The following is a 17564-nucleotide window of genomic DNA, read 5'->3' as shown; positions in this document are numbered from 1 at the left end:
GTGCTTGCGATTGGTAGTGGGTTGATTGCCTGGAGAACCGCTTGCCGTCTCCTTCACGGTGCACAGATTGATTCGTTGCATGCGACATGGAATATATTGGAACGCTCGGCCGGAAGCGCGACCGGATCGCAGGAGCGAAACCGATCGGTCGGGATCGGCTCGCGATTCTTCGTTTCCTTCGTTTCGATACTTCGCTCTCCTCCGCCAACCGTCTTCGTCCGCGAGTCGCGCGCGAGATTTCATTTTTCTATCGAACACGCGTCTTCGTCGATCGAAATTAGAACGGTCGAGAGAGACGATGCCCACCTTTCCGGTGAGATACGACGAAAATAATTTCGCGCGGAGAACTCGGAGGAATCGGAGCAAGTATTCGGTCCGATCCAGTCCGATCGCGCGCGCTCCGTCGATCGGTCGCCGCCGTGTTTCTACCCTTCGCGTAAACCTTGCCGGACGCGCGACGGTCGAACCCAGAGAACGGACCGAAAGGGGAACGGAAAACGTCGCGCGTCTTCCGTTTCCGTTTCTTCGTTCGCGGGGCCCCCCCGCCGATTCGATCGGTACGACCGTCGCGTAGAAAACGCTGGTCCCACCGGGACAGAGGTTCGCGTTGGCGGCTGTTTCAGCCCGACGAAACTCTTTCCCGGCTGATCGAGCCTGCTTTAGCATGAACGCTTACTCTCGTCGGGGAGGTCGCACGATGGATTCTTCGTGGCTAGTCGTTGGTTCGCACGGTGACGGAGCCAATGGATCTTCCAACGGTCGCGTCTTTCGAACGGAGACCCCCGCGGACAGCGATGGGATCCCGTACTCCCCAACTACCATCTCTCTCCCTCTCTCTCTCTTTCTTTCTTTCTTTCTTTTTTTCTTTCTTTCTCTCCCGCTCCCTGTACTTCTAGGGAGGGAGAATCGACTTTTTATAGAGCAGTCTCGAGATTCTAGAGGATCTGGATCGGGACATTCGACGGTCTACCGGGACATCGGCGAGCGGTCCGGATCCCATCGCTGTCGGCAGATGCGACGAAACGCCATCCTGATATTTTTGCGATCTTTCGAATCGAACGCGAGAGCTTGTCGGTCGGCAAATAGGGGAAGCTCGAGCTCTAGCCCGGGCCTGTTCGGGGCACGGTGCTTTCGTTTCTCTCTCTTTCTCGCTCGCTCTCTCTCTCTCTCTCTCTCTCTCTCTCTCTCTCTCTCTCTGCGTCGCGTCGCTCCGCGTTTCGTTTGTTTCGGCAGTCGCGCGTCGAATGTACGCGTGCGTGCCGAGGGAAACGACGCCGCGCGTCGGCCCGTGGATTTCGCTCTCGACGGCGGAGCCCCGCGCGCCCGTCGTTGCTCCAACTTTCGAGGGCGAAACTCACGGAGTCGACGGAGGCGCCGGGTAGAAACCCGGCGTTTGAGAACGAAAGGATCGACGATAGCGGACGCGCGCCGTTCGTCGTACCCCCGCAATTTCTATCGGGCGTGTATAACTCGCATTTTACTTGCAATTCGTTTCGAACGTTCGAATTTGTTGCGTCGATGATTCGATAAATGCAAAGAAGAAGAAAAAACCGCGAGCGTAGAAACGGTCGGACGACGAATTTTGAAAATCGATGGCGGAGCAACAATTTTATTCGCGACGATTGCGACCGCTCGGAAAAAAGAGCTTCTAATTTTTCTCGGTCGTAAAAAAGAATTTCTCGCGTTTCGATCGATCGCGCGAAGCGGCGACGCGTCGTTCGAACGGGTCGCGAGTTCGAGACTTTTTCGTTGCGGGCGAGAGAGGCGGGTTCGTTTGTCGTAGCAATCGATTCCGCGTTCCGCATTTTCTATCCGTCGACGCGAACATCGGACGGCAAACATAATTATCGGCTTTAACGGCGACGTTTGCTAATTAGGGACTCTTTTTGCGCGCGGCCGAAGCGCAAACAGCGCTCTCGCTCTCTCGGGCCTGTCCCTGTCGACGCACCGAATTATTGAACAAGCGTGTTCCAGATGGCGCGAGTCGTCGCATCGCGGCCGAACAAACCCGCCGCGTTCGACCGTTTCAGAATTTCGGAAAGAACAATAATCCCGCGCGGTGGATCCGACGAATCGCGGAAGAGCGTCGAGAATGATCGACGGCCGAGCCGCGTTTTCGAGGCATTTCGCAATTGGACGAAAGAGTCCTCCCGATTGCGAGCAGTCGCGCGCGACTAAATTTATCGAACGCTTCCCGTTTCGTGAAAAATCTTGACGAAAGTTTTCTTTTTTTTTCTTGGAAACCGACGAACGACGAGAAACGTCGAAACGTCTTTCCCAGAGAGGACGGTCTCACCGTTTTCCTTCGTTCGTGCTGGAATTTCGCGCGCACCGCTCTCCTCCGCGCAAGAACGAAACGGAAAAAAACGTCCTAGCCGTCTCGAACCGATCGTTCCACGACCGATTTGCACGAAACGCGGTGCACGCGGAAGCTTTTAACTCCGAGAAGAGTTGGCACGGTGCAGAAGCTCTCTTCCGGAGACAAAACGCCGGAACCGAAAGAAAAAACGTTTCGCTCGCAAGCGCGGACACGCTCCCGAAATCGCGCGATCTTTGGCGAATCTTTGGGTTCGAAGATCCCGCGTAAATCTCTGGTTCGAGCCGAGTAACGGACAGAAGACCGAGCGATATTTCCAGCGCGGCTTTCGACCGCGATTTTCGGTACGCTATCCACCGCCGAGGCCTGGGCGAACGAACCGACGTCGCGCGTCGCCGAACCGTATCGAGACGAGACGAGACGAGACGAGACGAGACGAGAAAAGCAAATATCCGCGAGTCGAGATCTCGCTTCGGCTCGGCGGTAGCGAGACGAGACGCGTCGCCGAAACGTTCGAGAACAAAAATCTTTAAGAGCAATACACGTATGTACACGCTTTCGTTTTTTACGGCTTCGCAAGAAACCATCTCTCTCTCTCTCTCTCTCTCTCTCTCTCTCTCTCTCTCCTCTTCCTCCTCTTTCTCCTTCTTTCGCGTTCCTCTTCAGTTTTACACGGTCGTTCGCATCTCTGTTCAATTCTATTCTATTTCTCGTATTTTGTTCGGGACTCGGAACCGGCGCGTTCGACGTCGCGACCGATATTGGAAGAACGATACCGAGGCGACGCGCCAAACATCGATTTCTTTCCCTCGCTTTCTCTCTTTTTCCGTCTTTCCGATTTCTTTTTGCGTTTCGTTCGTTCCTTCCATCGCCGTCGCCGTCGCCGTCGCCTTCGCTGCCATTTCCCTCTTAGAACAGCATGGCTTTTCAGCACTCTCTCTAGCTACGAATCAAGAAGGTTCGCGCGAGGGTGGGCTGCCCTGACACCGCGTCTCTCCACCATCTTGAGCAGGCTAGAACGAAACACCGCGACCGTCGCGTACCGGCTCGATTCGATATTTTTCGTTTATTCCGTTCCCCGATTTACGAGCAGCGAGCGTCGCGATCTCGTCCGAGTTTCGCGCGAAAATGCTGGTTCGACCACCCGGAAACGCCGTCCCAAGGTTGTTCTAATCAGACCTGCGCGCGTTTTCCCGTGAAACGCACCGTCGCCGTGGTCCGATTCAAATTCGTTCGTTCGTCAAGATCCCAGAGAACGTCCACGGTCGAATCGAACTCGATCGGTTCGTGGAAGATCTCTGCCGCCGAAAGTAGCGCCGTCGCTGTTTTTTTTTTTATCGGTAGATCGTCGTGCCCGTGGTCGGGTCGAAAGGCGTTCCACGTTCGCGGATAGTCGAGGTAGAAAGAGTTTCCATGGATCGAGAGAGGCGCAACTTCGAAACGACGCGTAAAATTCGTCGATCGATCCGATCGACGCGCGAAAGATCCGCGTTCTTCGATTGACTCGAACCGGACCGTTCGCCGGGAGAGGATACCCGGTGAAAATTCGAACGCGGTTCGTAAACGCGAGAGTTTCGTTACCGGATCGGCGATCGAAACCGTTGCAAAACCGGTTGCACCGTTTCGAAAAGGAAATCCGACGCGAGCGAGATCGTTGTCGTTTCGATCGAGCGCCGATCGGGCGCGGCGAAACCGAACAATTGTGAAACGTTTGCGCGCTTTTTTTCTCACGGTTTTTCTCCTCCGCCTCGTTTTTTTTATCTTCCTTTCATCCCCGAGGTTGTTCCTCTCGTCGCTAGAATCTCCGATAGGCGAGCAATCGGTCGCGGACGAGGTCTCTCCAACTTTGCGAAAAAGTTGTCCGGATCGTCTACTCGCGACTATTTTCTCTCTCTCTCTCTCTCTCTCTCTCTTTCTCTCTCTCAATACAAAGCCGTACACTGGCACACGCATCGTGTCGAGCGATTCATTTCCCGACAAGATCGTCCCTGATTTAGCTGCCGAGAAGAACGCGCGACGCTTCTTTCGTCGTCGATTCGTAGTTTAGCTTCTTTTCCACGGTGTTTCCGGAGCAGAGACGAGTTCGGATGTCAGAAACTCTTCGGAAATCCGAACAATTCGTCGCGGTTTTCAAACGAAAAAACTCGAGAGCCGCGAATAAAGATTTTCAAACCGTATTCTCCGACAGTTTGTCATCGTTTGCGATCGCTGGACCACGGATTTCGTACAGGTCGCTCGCTGTCCGCGACATTCGTATAAAAACTCACGGTTCAACGGATTTGCAAATTCCCTCGAACACCTCCAAATCCCGGATTGTATTTTAATCGTAGCGTTGGAATAAAAAGTTGCCCGAATCGCGCCGTGCAGTCGCGCGATCAGCTTTTCCGGGAATATCGCGGGCTTCGATCGACCGATCGCAGCCCCGGCCCTGGCCCGCCGTCCAATTTCGTGTCTCGAGAACCGATCGTCGACTCGACCGATTCTCGCAGCGCCCTCCCCGATCCGATCCGATCCGATTCCGTCCCATCCTTCCCGTTTACGATCCTCGAAGCAGCGCGGGGATCGACCCGATCCTCGCTCGGGGTCCGATTCGCGCGCGAAGCGCGGGCGCGACGCGTCCGATCGGCGGAATCGACCGACGGGAAATTCGAATCAGTGCGGAGGCAGAGGCGGAGACACACGCTCGAGATTCCAGTATATCGGTCGCGACGCGACGCCGATCGGAGCGGCGGTTTCTCTCTTATCGTTTCCATGTACGTGCACGCGTGTAATACGGTAGACGCGTGCAACGTACGATTTCGTTCGATCGATTGCCGCGAATTCGTCGACGGCCCGGGAGAGGAGATTCCGTCGCACGGAGATCGGAATCACGGCTGAAACGCGAATCGCGAGACACGCTCCGGATCGACGATCGGTCCCGGAAAGAGCCGGGACTCGGTCGATGGATCGGGATTTACGGTGGCGCGCCGCCCGAGAGACGATCGATGGAAGATCTCGACGAAGAACGAACAGAAAATTTTCGATCGGGGATCGTTTCGCGCGTCGTCTTTCTTTTTCCCCCCGCTTTCCTCTCGTTCGATATTCGATTATTTTCCGTTTCGATCGGTCGTCCTTTACCGCGTTCGGGTTCCGTCGACGTTCGACGACTCTTCCACGATCGACCACGATCCTTGGAACGCGAGACGCGCGAGGAGAAGCAGGCGGATTACGATACCATAATACCTCCTTTTAGATACATGTACATCGTATATACCATATACTTTTATCTCGGTGTCTTCGTACATAGCCCCTTGAAGCACTTTACAACGAGTTCGTTCAGAGCCGGCACACGCGTGATTCTAATTTGTTGAGCGATGGATCTCTTCGTCGTTGTTACAGATGGGAAAGCTCGGTAGCAATCCGTTGGCTGGGCTCGCGGCTCTCGGCCTCGGAGGCCTGGCCACACCTGCCAACACCGGCGGACTCAATCCTGCAGGTAAGACCCGCGACAACCGCCCCCGTTCGTTTCGACGACTCGGTGGATTTTCGACATTTTATCGATTCTATAGAGGATCGCTTTCGCGATAGAATATATTATATATTTATATATATTATATATTATATATAATATATATATTTATATACCGCGAGCGCGGTATTCGATTCTTCGACGGAGAGCGACGATGCCTCGCGATCCGTCGAGATCCGGTCGAAACGTTTCGCGCACCGGTCGCGTCGGACCGCGGATTTTCACAAGATCCTAGCAATTGCTCGCGTGAGAGAAAAAAAAAGAAGAAGACGTCTTCGTCGAAAGCGTTGCAACAGCATTTTTCGCGTCCGTCGGTTCTACGTTCGATATCGTTTCCGAGTTAAAATCGTTTACCGTTCGTTCGATGCTTCGCGTCCGAGAGACGCCGACGGAACAGATTCGCGTACCCGAACGGGTCGCGACGTTCCGACGCGTGTATCCCATCGTGTAAGATAGAGAAAAGGAAAGAAAAGAAAACACTGGTTCCAGCACTGGCAGCGCTAGCCGGCAGCCAGCTGCGCACCAGCAACACGAACAGGCAACAGCCCGCTGCGAACAATCAGACGCACGAGCTCACCGTGCCCAACGAGTTGATCGGATGCATCATCGGGAAGGGCGGCAGCAAGATCGCCGAGATCCGTCAGATTTCCGGCGCGATGATCAGAATCAGTAACTGCGAGGAGAGAGAAGGCGGAGCCACGGATCGTACGATCACCATTACCGGAAATCCGGACGCCGTAGCATTGGCACAATATCTCATCAATATGAGGTGAGTACCGAGAGTATACCGCGATGCGCGCACCCCGACGCCGATGGCTACCGAGATCGGGAACGGCGCGAGGGGGTGTGGTGGTCCCCCGTGTGTTCGGAGGAACTCCGGCCCGCCGCCACCCCCCCACCCGCCCTCGCATCGCTTCCATATTTTACATGTTATATATGTATATTTATATGTATTTATCTTTTTATATATACACACCTTCGGCGTACGTTCGATCCTCGAATATGCCCGCGCGATATTTATTCGAATGGACAAATATCGTATCGGTATATTCGTCGGAACCCGTTGAACCGGTCCAAAGAAAGAAGCGCGTCGCTTCCACGATTCCCGAAATCGAAACAAAGTCGAACTCGTCCCGGCTACGTTTTACGGTAGATCTCTCGCGCGACACACGTACCCCCCGAGAGAACCCTTTGCCCCAACCCCCCCGACAAATACTTTCCGATTTCTTTCTTCCTCGTCGCCGGTGTCGACGACGTTTCGTACGAAACACGCCCACAACCCCCGTGCCCCGATCACCAGCCCCGGAGAAGCCCGCTCTCTTTTCGTTCGTCCGTTTTCGCGTTGCTCGTTTCTCCCGTGATCGGACCTTTCTCGGCCTCTCGGTATACCGAGGTGCGCGAGCGCGCGCCGGTCGACGGTCCCCTTTTTCCGAACGCGTCGATCCGGCCGTGGTCCCCGACCGAATCGTCTCGCCGCACGAATCGCGTCGCGACGCCGATCGACGCGTCGAGACGTCCGTTCGCGATCGATTTCGAATCGATTTCGGATCGTCGTCGGCGACGATTTTGTCGCCGAGCGGTGCAAAATCGTTTCCGACGAACGGGAAACGGATAAAAGATCGTTTTACAGGTATCCCATGGATAACCGATGCACGCGATTCGGCAACTTGGGACCGACCGAAACGACGACGCGGCTCTCGGCCGAGTGTCGCTACGAAAATATCGTTTTCGCGACCGTGGACCATTCGATCGGAACGCGGCAGCTCGCGCGTCCTAGCGAAACGTTCGAATAGAAAACGATTCGGCGGCTCGGCAACGTTCGGTCGGGACACGGCCAGGAATAAGAAATCGCGAGACGAAAGAAGCGTTGCCAGAGGGAACGGCGCGCGTCGATCGTGGCCGCGATACCGTTGGGTCGATGGTATCGTCGAAAAGGGACGCCGCGCCGGTACGGGGATCGGTGTCGGAATCGGGGAACGGTGATCCGGCGCGTGGAACGCGCCCTCGTCCCCGTCCCCGTGCGTCTTGTCTTGTTCTCGTGCATGCGACGACCGTAACGCCAGCTCGGTCTCTCTAGCGTAACAGGTGAGATACACATACATGTTTATATATATATGTATATGTATATTATATATATATATGTATATATATATATCGTAGCGATAAGGTTGCATAGCAATGGAAGAAAGACGTCGGCAGCAGCACCCGCGCACGAGGTACGTCGACCGTCCACCGTCTTCGACGCTCTCGGAGTCGCCGGAAGACATCGTCGCCGACCACGGCGAAAGAAGAGGATATCGTCTTAATCCTTTATTTCCAGGTCCTGCTTTCCAGGCCCAGTACCCCGAGTATCCTGCAGACACATCTCTCCGCTCAACATCTGTTTCCCATTGTCGCTGGCTGTCCTTTCAAGCAATACAATTTTTCTTCGGAAAAAAGATACGACTTTGAGCAAAAAAAAGAAAAAAACAAGATACGACAGAAAACGACGCGCGAAGTCGAACGATACTCGTGGCAACGCCGTTTCCGGCGATTACCGTCCCGCAGAATCCCGCGCAAGCATAACAACGATTCTACTCTCTCCTTTTCGTATATACGGATCTTCCATTTCTTTTTTTTTTTTTATACATACATACGTATACGTATATATAATATATACACGCACGATGTATATATGCATATACGTATATATATATTTTTTTTCTACTTTTTTGTTTTTGGTGTTTGTCTCTCGATCGGATACTACTACCCCCCTTTGGCGAAGGCTCGCAAATCCTCCACAGCTTTCTAGGCGCTGAGTATGTTTTGTTTCGCGCGATACCTTCGTTGATTTCGTGCACGCGTTTCGATCATTGTTTGCCGAATGCGTTTACGCACCGTGGAGCCCGTTCGACGAGGCCGGACCGACGGACGCCGAACTTCCCCGCTTCGGAGATCCCGCGGGAAAATCGAATTTCTCGAAAACCGTCGGTCCGGCTTGGCCGATCGTCGTGTCCACGCGGGACCACATCCCGCCACTCCCTTCGCCAAAGGTCCACCCCCCCCCCCCCCCTCGATTCGTTCTTTCTCGCGCGTCTCCCCGCCGTCGTTCGTCGCTGCGAACGGTCCGCGAGAGAGCCCGCGTCTCGTTCCCTCCCCCGTAAAAAGGAATAACCGATCGTGTCGCGGCTTCTTCTTCCCCGTTCGCGCGAACGAAACCAAAAGCAACGCGAAGAAACAGCGGCGACGCTGGAACACGCTGCGCGAGTACCGACGTAGTCGTCGACGAGATTCGAGACGGTCGACCGTGTCCGACCTTGGAACGAACCCGCGGAACCCCTCCGCGTTTCCGTAGAAATTTGCAGAAAAAAAGTATCGATCCGAACCACCCCGATGTCTTTCGCGTCCCTAGAAAATCTAGTCGTCCTCGCACGCTCGGTGTCCAGAGAGAGAGCAAAGCGAACTTCTCCGACAAAAGCAAGAAAAAAGAAAGCCATCGAAAAGACGATAGAAAACGATCGACTTTTTCTCCCCGCCCACCCACGTTATAATTATAATCCACTATATTTTATTCCAGATTGTCACTCGCAATTTACTACTGCATTTTTAATAGCGACCGAACATTCATCGATCCTCCCGTTACTTCTGTACCCGCTCGTAACTTGGTAGCCACGATTATTACGTATCCAGCATTCCTCGCAGCCAGGATCCGCACTCTGCCCATGTCCGCCACGGCCGATCGTCGACCGTGGTAGCGCGCGCGGAAGTTCGCGAATCGGCTCGCTCTCGCTCTCTTTCTCTCTCTCTCTCTCGCGCGCGTACACGCTTTTACTCTATTGCTCTGTCCTCCCTCTCTCACGCTTTCTCTCTCTCTCTCTCTCTCTCTCTCTCTCGTCATTCCGTTCTATCCATCCGTTCACGAACCTCCTGGCAGAGTGCTGGTCCTGCGCCCCGTTTTAGTTTGATTTCCGCTTTTCAGTGACTCCGCAGAGCCATGATGCGTCCCGCGAAACGACTCGCGTAAGAATTTCTGCCGCGATACACCTCGACCGCTTCGACGGATTGCGAACGCGATAGAATCGGAGCGGTTCGCGCGACGGACCACGGCTCTGCCGCGCCAGGGAAAATGGACCGCGAGACCGCCGTTTTCAGCGGCGTCCATATTTACCTGGCGCATCCTCGCAGCGCGTCCTTCGGCATCGGGACGCGGCTGAGCTCGACTCGACCGATCTTTTCTCGGAGCTCTCGAACATCTCCGAGGACGGCTACGGTCGCGCTACGGTTTCCGCCGTGTTTCCGCTCGCACGATTCGCTTCCCCGAAAGCACGCGCCGCAACGGCGTCTCTCGGAGGATTTCGAGCGGGATCGCGGGAACGCGGCTCGACGCCCGCGGCCGCGGCACCGCGACGCGAAACCGCGTCCCGGTGCTGTCGACTCTACACCCCCCCCGCCACGAACCACCACGTAGCCGGTGTACTCGAGTCTCACGCTCCGTAGAGCACCCGTACCATAACACTCCGATGCCTCTTAAACGCCTGGCGACTTGATTTTTCTTTTCGTTCTCTGTCCGACTCGGCGCTGTCTGTTAATCTGATAACTCTTCTTCTTCTTCTAGCTACCGTTTCATTTCCATCGTGTCTGTTCTTTTCTATCTAACTTTTCTCTCTTTTTCTTTTCACAATTTTTCGTTCTTTCATCTCTGCCTCTCTCTCTCTCCCTCTCTCTTTATATACACGTTTCTTTCATGATAACTCTCTCTTTCTCTCTCTCTCTCCCCCTCTCTCTTTATATACACGTTTCTTTCATGATAACTCTCTCTTTCTCTCTCTCTCTCTCTCTCTCTCTCTCTCACTCACTCACTCACTCACTCACTCACTCACACTGTCTGTCTGTCACTGTTTTCTTTTTTTATCTTCATTTATCGAAAAGTACACTTTTATGCACAGAACAGACACCGTGGCGGAAACACGTACACGTACGCTCAGACAGTTGGTTGAACGCGTGCACGGGTATAGGGCGAACGTTGGTAACGTGGAACGGACGTTGACGCGGAACGCGACGGGACCTCGGTTGAGAAACGATTCCGCCCGGGGAGCCTGCGCGATGCTGGATGCCGCAAAACGTTTGCGTTGCTCCGATTCGATTGGGAACGAGGTCGCCGCAAAGGTCCGCGTCGGAGCTGTTCGAAAAGCACTTTCGCAGGATTTTTGCGGCGATTTTTGCGCACGGCTGGAGAATCGTCTCGGCCGGGTCTCTCTCCCGGTTCCCGCGCCGCGACGACGAAGCTTCCGTTTCGAACGAGGAGGAAAGGTTACATTATCGCGAACGACCTCGTCTCTCCGCGTTACCGTCGTTCGGCCTGTCCGGTGGCAAGCGAGAACACACGGCACCGGCGAACCGCGCTCGCTAGAATTTACACGAACACGAACCGTATCAGAGGAACGTTCCCACCCTCACCTTTTTACATTTTGTGTCTTTTCCCCAGTGTTGAACTGCAGAAAGCTAACCTTGAGGCCCAAAATACCCAAACCCCTGGCAGCGGTACCACTCCCGGGGCATCCGGAGCCAGTGCTTCTCCCTCTACCACCACTACCACTGCCTCTCCCTTGGCCAGCGCCATTCCCTTGGCTCAGCTGCTAAGCAAGCCAGGCGCCCTCAACGCCCTATCTAGCCTGACCGCCCTCGGCGGACTCACGGAATTGCTAGGTGGTGCTGCTGGCGCGGCTGCATCCGCGCTTCCGGTCCAGACCACCGGCGTGCACCGGTCGCACAAGTTCACGCCGAGGTTGCGTAGCCCCGGCGCACCCGGACCGACCGACAGCGGAAAATTCAAATCCGAGCGCACCAAGTACAACCCGTACTGAGCCAACGGACCATCGACCACGGAGAGACGCGACAGGGAGCTGCTCGTTGCACGTTCGAACACACGCATTGCTCGTCGACGACCGGAACCGGAACAAGAACAACAGCGACAAGAACCGCCGCTCGACCATACACACACGGTACACGAAATCGATCGCGTCGGAGATACGCGCGTACGGACGCCAGGGTAGCGCGCGAGTCGCGGGCCACGCGGGCCGCGAGTCCGGATTTAAGACTTGGCCAAGGATCGGACCACGACCTTTTTTTCGATACGGACTTCTCGTTCCTCTTCTACCGCTACCGCCGCTCTCTGCCGCTACTACCGCTAAAACTTCCACCTCTCGACGGTAGGACAAGACACTTTTTTTTTCTTTCCGCGAATCGAGAATATAACCGTGCGCGCGTACAATGTTTCCTTTTTCGTCTTTAAGATCGCGTTGCATTTCTCCGAGATATACAGGGTGTAGACGAGGTCCGATGGACCTTTCGTTTGTTCGAGCTTGTCCGTGTGGATCTGGAATATTCGGAGCCGGGGTGCGCGCGCGGGCTCTCTCCTTCGTCGCGGTGCTTTCAACGCGTTCGCGATAGTTTTCTAAAAGCTTACATTTTTTTTGTTTCCAAAGAATACGTTATTTCTTTTTAGTGCCGAGACATCGAGCGATTCCAGAGCACGCGATGTTCCGTTTTTTTGTTTTTTTTCGGATTATCGTTTGGATCACGGAGGATCGGGCGCGTTAACTCGAAATCGCGGAGCGTTTCGGTCGGGTTTCGTTGATCGAGTAGATTGGAGCGGCGGGCGGGGGAGGGGAGGGGGATAATCGATCGTAGCTTTCGTCGCAAAAGGAACGATCGCTGGTTTAGCCTAGGAACTTTTTCGAATTCGTAGACTCCTCGGAAGGATTGTCTCGTTCGACGAGAGAAAACGGATCCGCGCCGATATTCCGGATCCACGCGCGTGTAACGCCTACGTTCGTAGTAGACACGGACTTCGAAGTTAGCGGTACGCGAGAGCGTGCCCCCGTGAACGAAGATCGTCGAGATCCGACGCTAAGTCTTCGGGGCCCTTGACGCCAGCTGGACGCGTCCTCCGAGTCCTCGTTTGTTCGCGCGGAGAGCCTCGCGAATCGGTCGCGAAGGCTTCCATCGGCGAGCCCTCGTTTCTTACTTCGTACGGATGATTTCTTCCGATCGAGACTACGCGGGATCGTACCGCGCGTCGCCTTCGAATCAAAAAGAACGAGGAACGATCGTCGCGGTATCGGAAATTACGACTCGGGAGGCGCGACTGCTTGCGCGCACCGTCGCCTTTACGTACGTACACGCATACGTGCGTGTAATGGAAGGTAAACGCGACGAATTAATAATCGATTAATCTTTGAAGCAGAACAACCTTTTCTTACTAGCGTTAGATTATATAAATATAAATATAGCTGACCACTTGAATCGAGAGAGAGAGAGAGAGAGAGAGAGAGAGAGAGAGAGAACGAAAGCGGAGAGACATAAAATTATGTCGCGATCGACGCAAAGGCCGAAACAAAAGTATCGGACGAAACAAATTTAGGGTGCGCGTGTGCGTGACGAGTGGATGACGAGCGACTGCGAGAGAAAGAGATCGAGCGAAACGATTATATTTTATTTTCACTTTTCGATTTAATCTTGACGCGTGCGCGCGAACGACGATAAGAGAGAGAAGGGGAGAAAGAGAGCGGGAAAATGATCGCGCGCGGCGTTGGGGTCGGGATTCGGAAAAAGAAACGGACGGATATACGCGTGGAATCATGTAACGCGGCTCGAACGAGCAAAACGGCGGACTTGCTCCGCCGGGCGATCGCGGCAAGAATGCGAGAATGAGAGAAGAGGCAACGATCGGAGAGCTTATTTGTACCGCGAGGTAGTGGTTCGTCGAATAACGTCGTCGGTGAATATAAATATATTATATTCGATTATACGAGGTAATCAATCAATCTACGATAGTGGTCATTTTATTGTAACGATATAATAATTAATATACGAACAGGCAATGGAAAACGTAATCGTTCGCGAGGAGAGAAACACGGTCGATTGTAACGCCGATGTATACATGTACCGGGATCTAGAGAGAATAAAGTATAAAGTGAATCCAGTTTGGATAAATTAGGTTAAATCGAGACGTTTTTAGATACGTATTATACCTTTAACCGACGCGCGAAACGCGCGCGCGCGCGCACACACACATACACACGCGCGAGAAAGGGGAATCGTAAGAATTCCTCCGAGAATCCGTACGAATTGTATTCGCGCGTCGAATTCGCGTCTTTTCTTCTTGACCGCGACGAGCATCGAAGAGAGGACGAAAACCGATGGGCGGAAACGGAGAGCACGAAATCGGAATACCGTCGCGCGAGCCCGAAGACGAGAAGAGAAGAAAAGACTACGACGAGAGAGAAAGAACGGACGGAAACCGATCGTTCGTTCTCGTTCGAACGAGATTCGGACGTAACCGGATCGACGTTTGTGTGCTCAATTTCTAGTTCGTAGCGAGGAAGCAACGTTGTGCATCCGACGGACCGTGATCCACCGATCGCGATATATACCGATCGATCGGACGTGGGAAGCGATCCCGCGGATCGTCGCGACGATCCGTTCGAACCGCGCGTTCCGAGCGGTTTCTCGATCCTCGTGGGAAGGTTTCGAGCGGACGGTCGCGCGCGATCGCGATCCACGTCCTCGGCAATTAACATAATATATCTAATTTTCGTTGCGTTCTTCGTTCTAAACCGATCCGTAGTCTCGCCCCCCACCCCCATTTCGTGCGTTGTTTCGTTTCGTTCGGTTCGTCGAGACAATAAGGAGCATTTTCTTTGAATCGCGCGCGTCGAATCGGGAGACACGGAAAGAGAGAGAGAGAGAGAGAGAGAAAGTGATTCGAACGGAAGATTTTCCGCGATCGAGATTACGAGAGCGAGTGAGAGGGAGAGGAAGAGAGAGAGGGGACAGAAATAATAGAGTATACACAGGATTTTACGTAGGTACGTTAGTTTTCAAACTGTATATCGGTCTCTATAAACGATGTCGCCAGAGCTTGTGTGCTTCACAGACATTAGCTACCCTGTATCACCTTGTTGAATAAAGCTAGGGGTGTTTAATACGATACGAGCTGCAAACTGATAAACAACGACCGCTACGTACAACGGGTCGTACAACGGAGAAAAATAAGAAAAACAACGGCGGACACCGCGCGCGCGCCGGTGCCTTCCGTCGAACGCCGTGCCGCAACGTTACTCGTCGCTGTCGCCATTTTGTTCGCGTCGCGAGTCGATACCGGCGCGTTTGCAGGGAGTTGCCATTTTTGCGAGCCTCTCTCGCCCAGCCGTTTTTCCTTACCTGGATGGAAATATTGCATATTCGGGCTGCACGCGCGTTTATTTATACGAACGTATCGATCCGGAGTCCCCGGGGGTACTAATTCCGTAGTACCTTGCGCGACCACGTTTCTGGCGTGCCGCGTTCTATCGTTGCCACCTTCTTCGTAGTTTTTCCTTTTTTTTTTCCGTTTTTAGCGGCGACCAACCGGCCGTCGCGTCGTCGAACGAAAGCGGAACGCGCGACGAGCGAGGGTTCTGGTCCGATCGATGAACGCGAGTCGAGAGAGAATCGACGGACGTCGCGATGCCGCTGGCTGGCATTTTCTTTCGTCTTCTCGTTGCCGGTCCGACGCGACGCGCGCGAATCGGTCCTCGCGAACGATTCCAAATTCGTCGTTATTCTCCGCGGCGAGTTTTCCACGTTCGCGTGAGAAACGAGGACGCGATTCGCGACGGGTGCGTCCGATCGGAGCCATCGGATATCGATCCGACGATAAAATCGCATCGAACGAATAACTTTGCCGAACCGAACACGGATCGTTTGTAGAGCGTGAAATATCTACCGAATCGCCTGCAATATTTCCACCGATCGAACAACGACATTTCATTATAAGTTCGCGATATCGTACGATATTAATTAACGATCGGACTTCCAAAAGCCGCGATACGCTCGAAGCCTGTCCGCCGATCCGCCGATCGAGCGATCGTCCGGAGCCGAAGACGGAAACGATCGCGATCGCTGGGGATGCGGCGCGTCGCTCGATCGTTCGATCGGGGGCCTAAACAAGTTCGGGTTGTCGAACTATTTTCTCACAGTTGAGAAATTGAAACGGTAAACGACGCGCTACGAGAAAAAAACCGACCGATCGGTCCACCCCCTTTCGATATCGATCCCAACAGAAATACCGTCGATCGATCGATCGATCGAAGAGATTGCAAAGCGACCGAAGTAAAAAATGCTGGGAACTATAGGATCGCGTGCGACGATGTTGCTTCGAAACGTTATCGACCGCTAAACCTGCGAGACCGAATTTTTTGTTCGTAGACTTTTCCGTGTCTGTACGATACGCCCGATTTTACTCGCGTTCGATCGGTCGTTTCTTAAGAAGAGAACAAATTTACGACGTCGAGAGAACATCAACGTTTACAAACTACCACGCATCGTTTACAGTTTCAACTTCGCGATCGAGAATCGCGCGCGAACTCGTCGCATTCGGCCGTGTCCATAAGCTGCGAAACGATAGACGCGTGCAAAATTGTTATTAACCGTTCGAGTCCCGGAGTCGTCGAATGAAACACGGTCGAAAAATGCCGAACAACGCGACAAGTTTCGTTCGATCGAAACTGTCGAGAAGACAACGAGATAGAAAATTCGTTGGTCGATATTATTTGCGTTCAAAAAAAAAAAGCAGCCGTGCGACGGGCGCGCCGACGGTGGTTGTCTATAGCGTACGAATGTTCTGGGATTTTTCGACGCGTTCTAAACGGCGCGATCGCGCTGCTTCGGACTCGAGCGATTAAAGTCGGCGGTTGCGTATTCGCGCGAAACGAGACGGAGAGACGGTGAACGGGGTTCGGCGAGCGGGGTTCTCGTTCTCGGGCGAACCCGCGCCACGGACATTCTAGACAGGATCGATCGATCGATCGATCGCGTCGCGGCACGCGCGGTCGTCGATCGGCGGGAATCCTATACGCGCGCGCGCACACACGACGTGTTTCGCGCGTGTATAAATATAAACGTACGACAAAGAGCGGAGAAAAACTCGTACGGAAAAAAATGTAGAGAAAGGGGGAGAGAGAGAGAGAGAGAAAGAGAGAAAGCGAAGATGTATCCATCCAACCAACTTGACCCAGGCTCCTGACCGTCTTCGGTAAGCACCATCCGCTCCTTTGTAGTCCCGTTAATCGACACTTTTCCCAGTTTTTTATACGATATACCGTTTTCCGGCCGTCGACAAAATTTTCTTTTTTTTTCTTTTTTTTTTCGTTTTCGATTCGACCGGTTCTTCGTTTTCGCGTACTCTTCGTATTCCCGATACTCGTTCGGCCGTTTATTTTTCGTTGTTTTCTAAAAGAAAAAGTCACGAGATAATACGCGTTGCATACGGTTTAGAATATACGATGTACGCGATCGGCCGTTGCTTCGGAGAGAGTCGCCCCTTTGGAAGCGACTCCGCGCGAACGACGGTCCGTTTGCCCCGGAGACGCTCGGTTTCGCGACGAAATTTGTTGCGAGTCTATCGTCGCGAAGTTCCTTCGTTCGTTTCGTCGCGAAGGTACCGTCTCGCGGCGTCGCCCGTTGCTCCTCGTCGACGCGCTCGCATCGACGACGAGCGAAGCCTCGCGGAACATTTTCACGCGGGTCCGACGTCGCGAGATCGGATCGCGTCCGCGATCGACGAAAACCGAGGATCTCCTTCGGATCCGACGCGACGCGAAGCATGTTCAACAGAGAGAGAGAGAGAGAGAGAGTGCGTGCGAAAGCGCGAGAGAGGGAAGGGGGAGAGGCGAAGAATCGCAACCCGTCGCTCGTTTCGAGAACCGGTGGATTCGA

The 17564-nt window shown here is 53.7% G+C and overlaps 1 protein-coding gene across 10 annotated transcripts in view; it reads left to right on the top strand.

Moving 5' to 3' along the window:
• Window positions 1-17564, top strand: part of mub (poly(rC)-binding protein mub) — a 146827-nt gene that overhangs the window by 111085 nt on the left and 18178 nt on the right. For 7 of the 10 annotated variants that reach the window (XM_076520547.1, XM_076520546.1, XM_076520545.1 and 4 more), the window contains exons 6-8: window positions 5696-5792; window positions 6315-6594; window positions 11290-16881. In XM_076520547.1, coding sequence (XP_076376662.1) covers window positions 5696-5792; window positions 6315-6594; window positions 11290-11668 — 756 coding nt within the window. In that variant the 3' untranslated portion in view covers window positions 11669-16881. The other 3 variants (XM_033466465.2, XM_033466463.2, XM_076520550.1) reach the window with 3 other exon arrangements.

The sequence above is a fragment of the Megalopta genalis genome, chromosome 3 (genome assembly GCF_051020955.1).
Source record: "Megalopta genalis isolate 19385.01 chromosome 3, iyMegGena1_principal, whole genome shotgun sequence".
Classification (NCBI taxonomy): Eukaryota; Metazoa; Arthropoda; class Insecta; order Hymenoptera; family Halictidae; genus Megalopta; species Megalopta genalis.
This window is presented reverse-complemented; position numbering and strand designations above follow the sequence as displayed.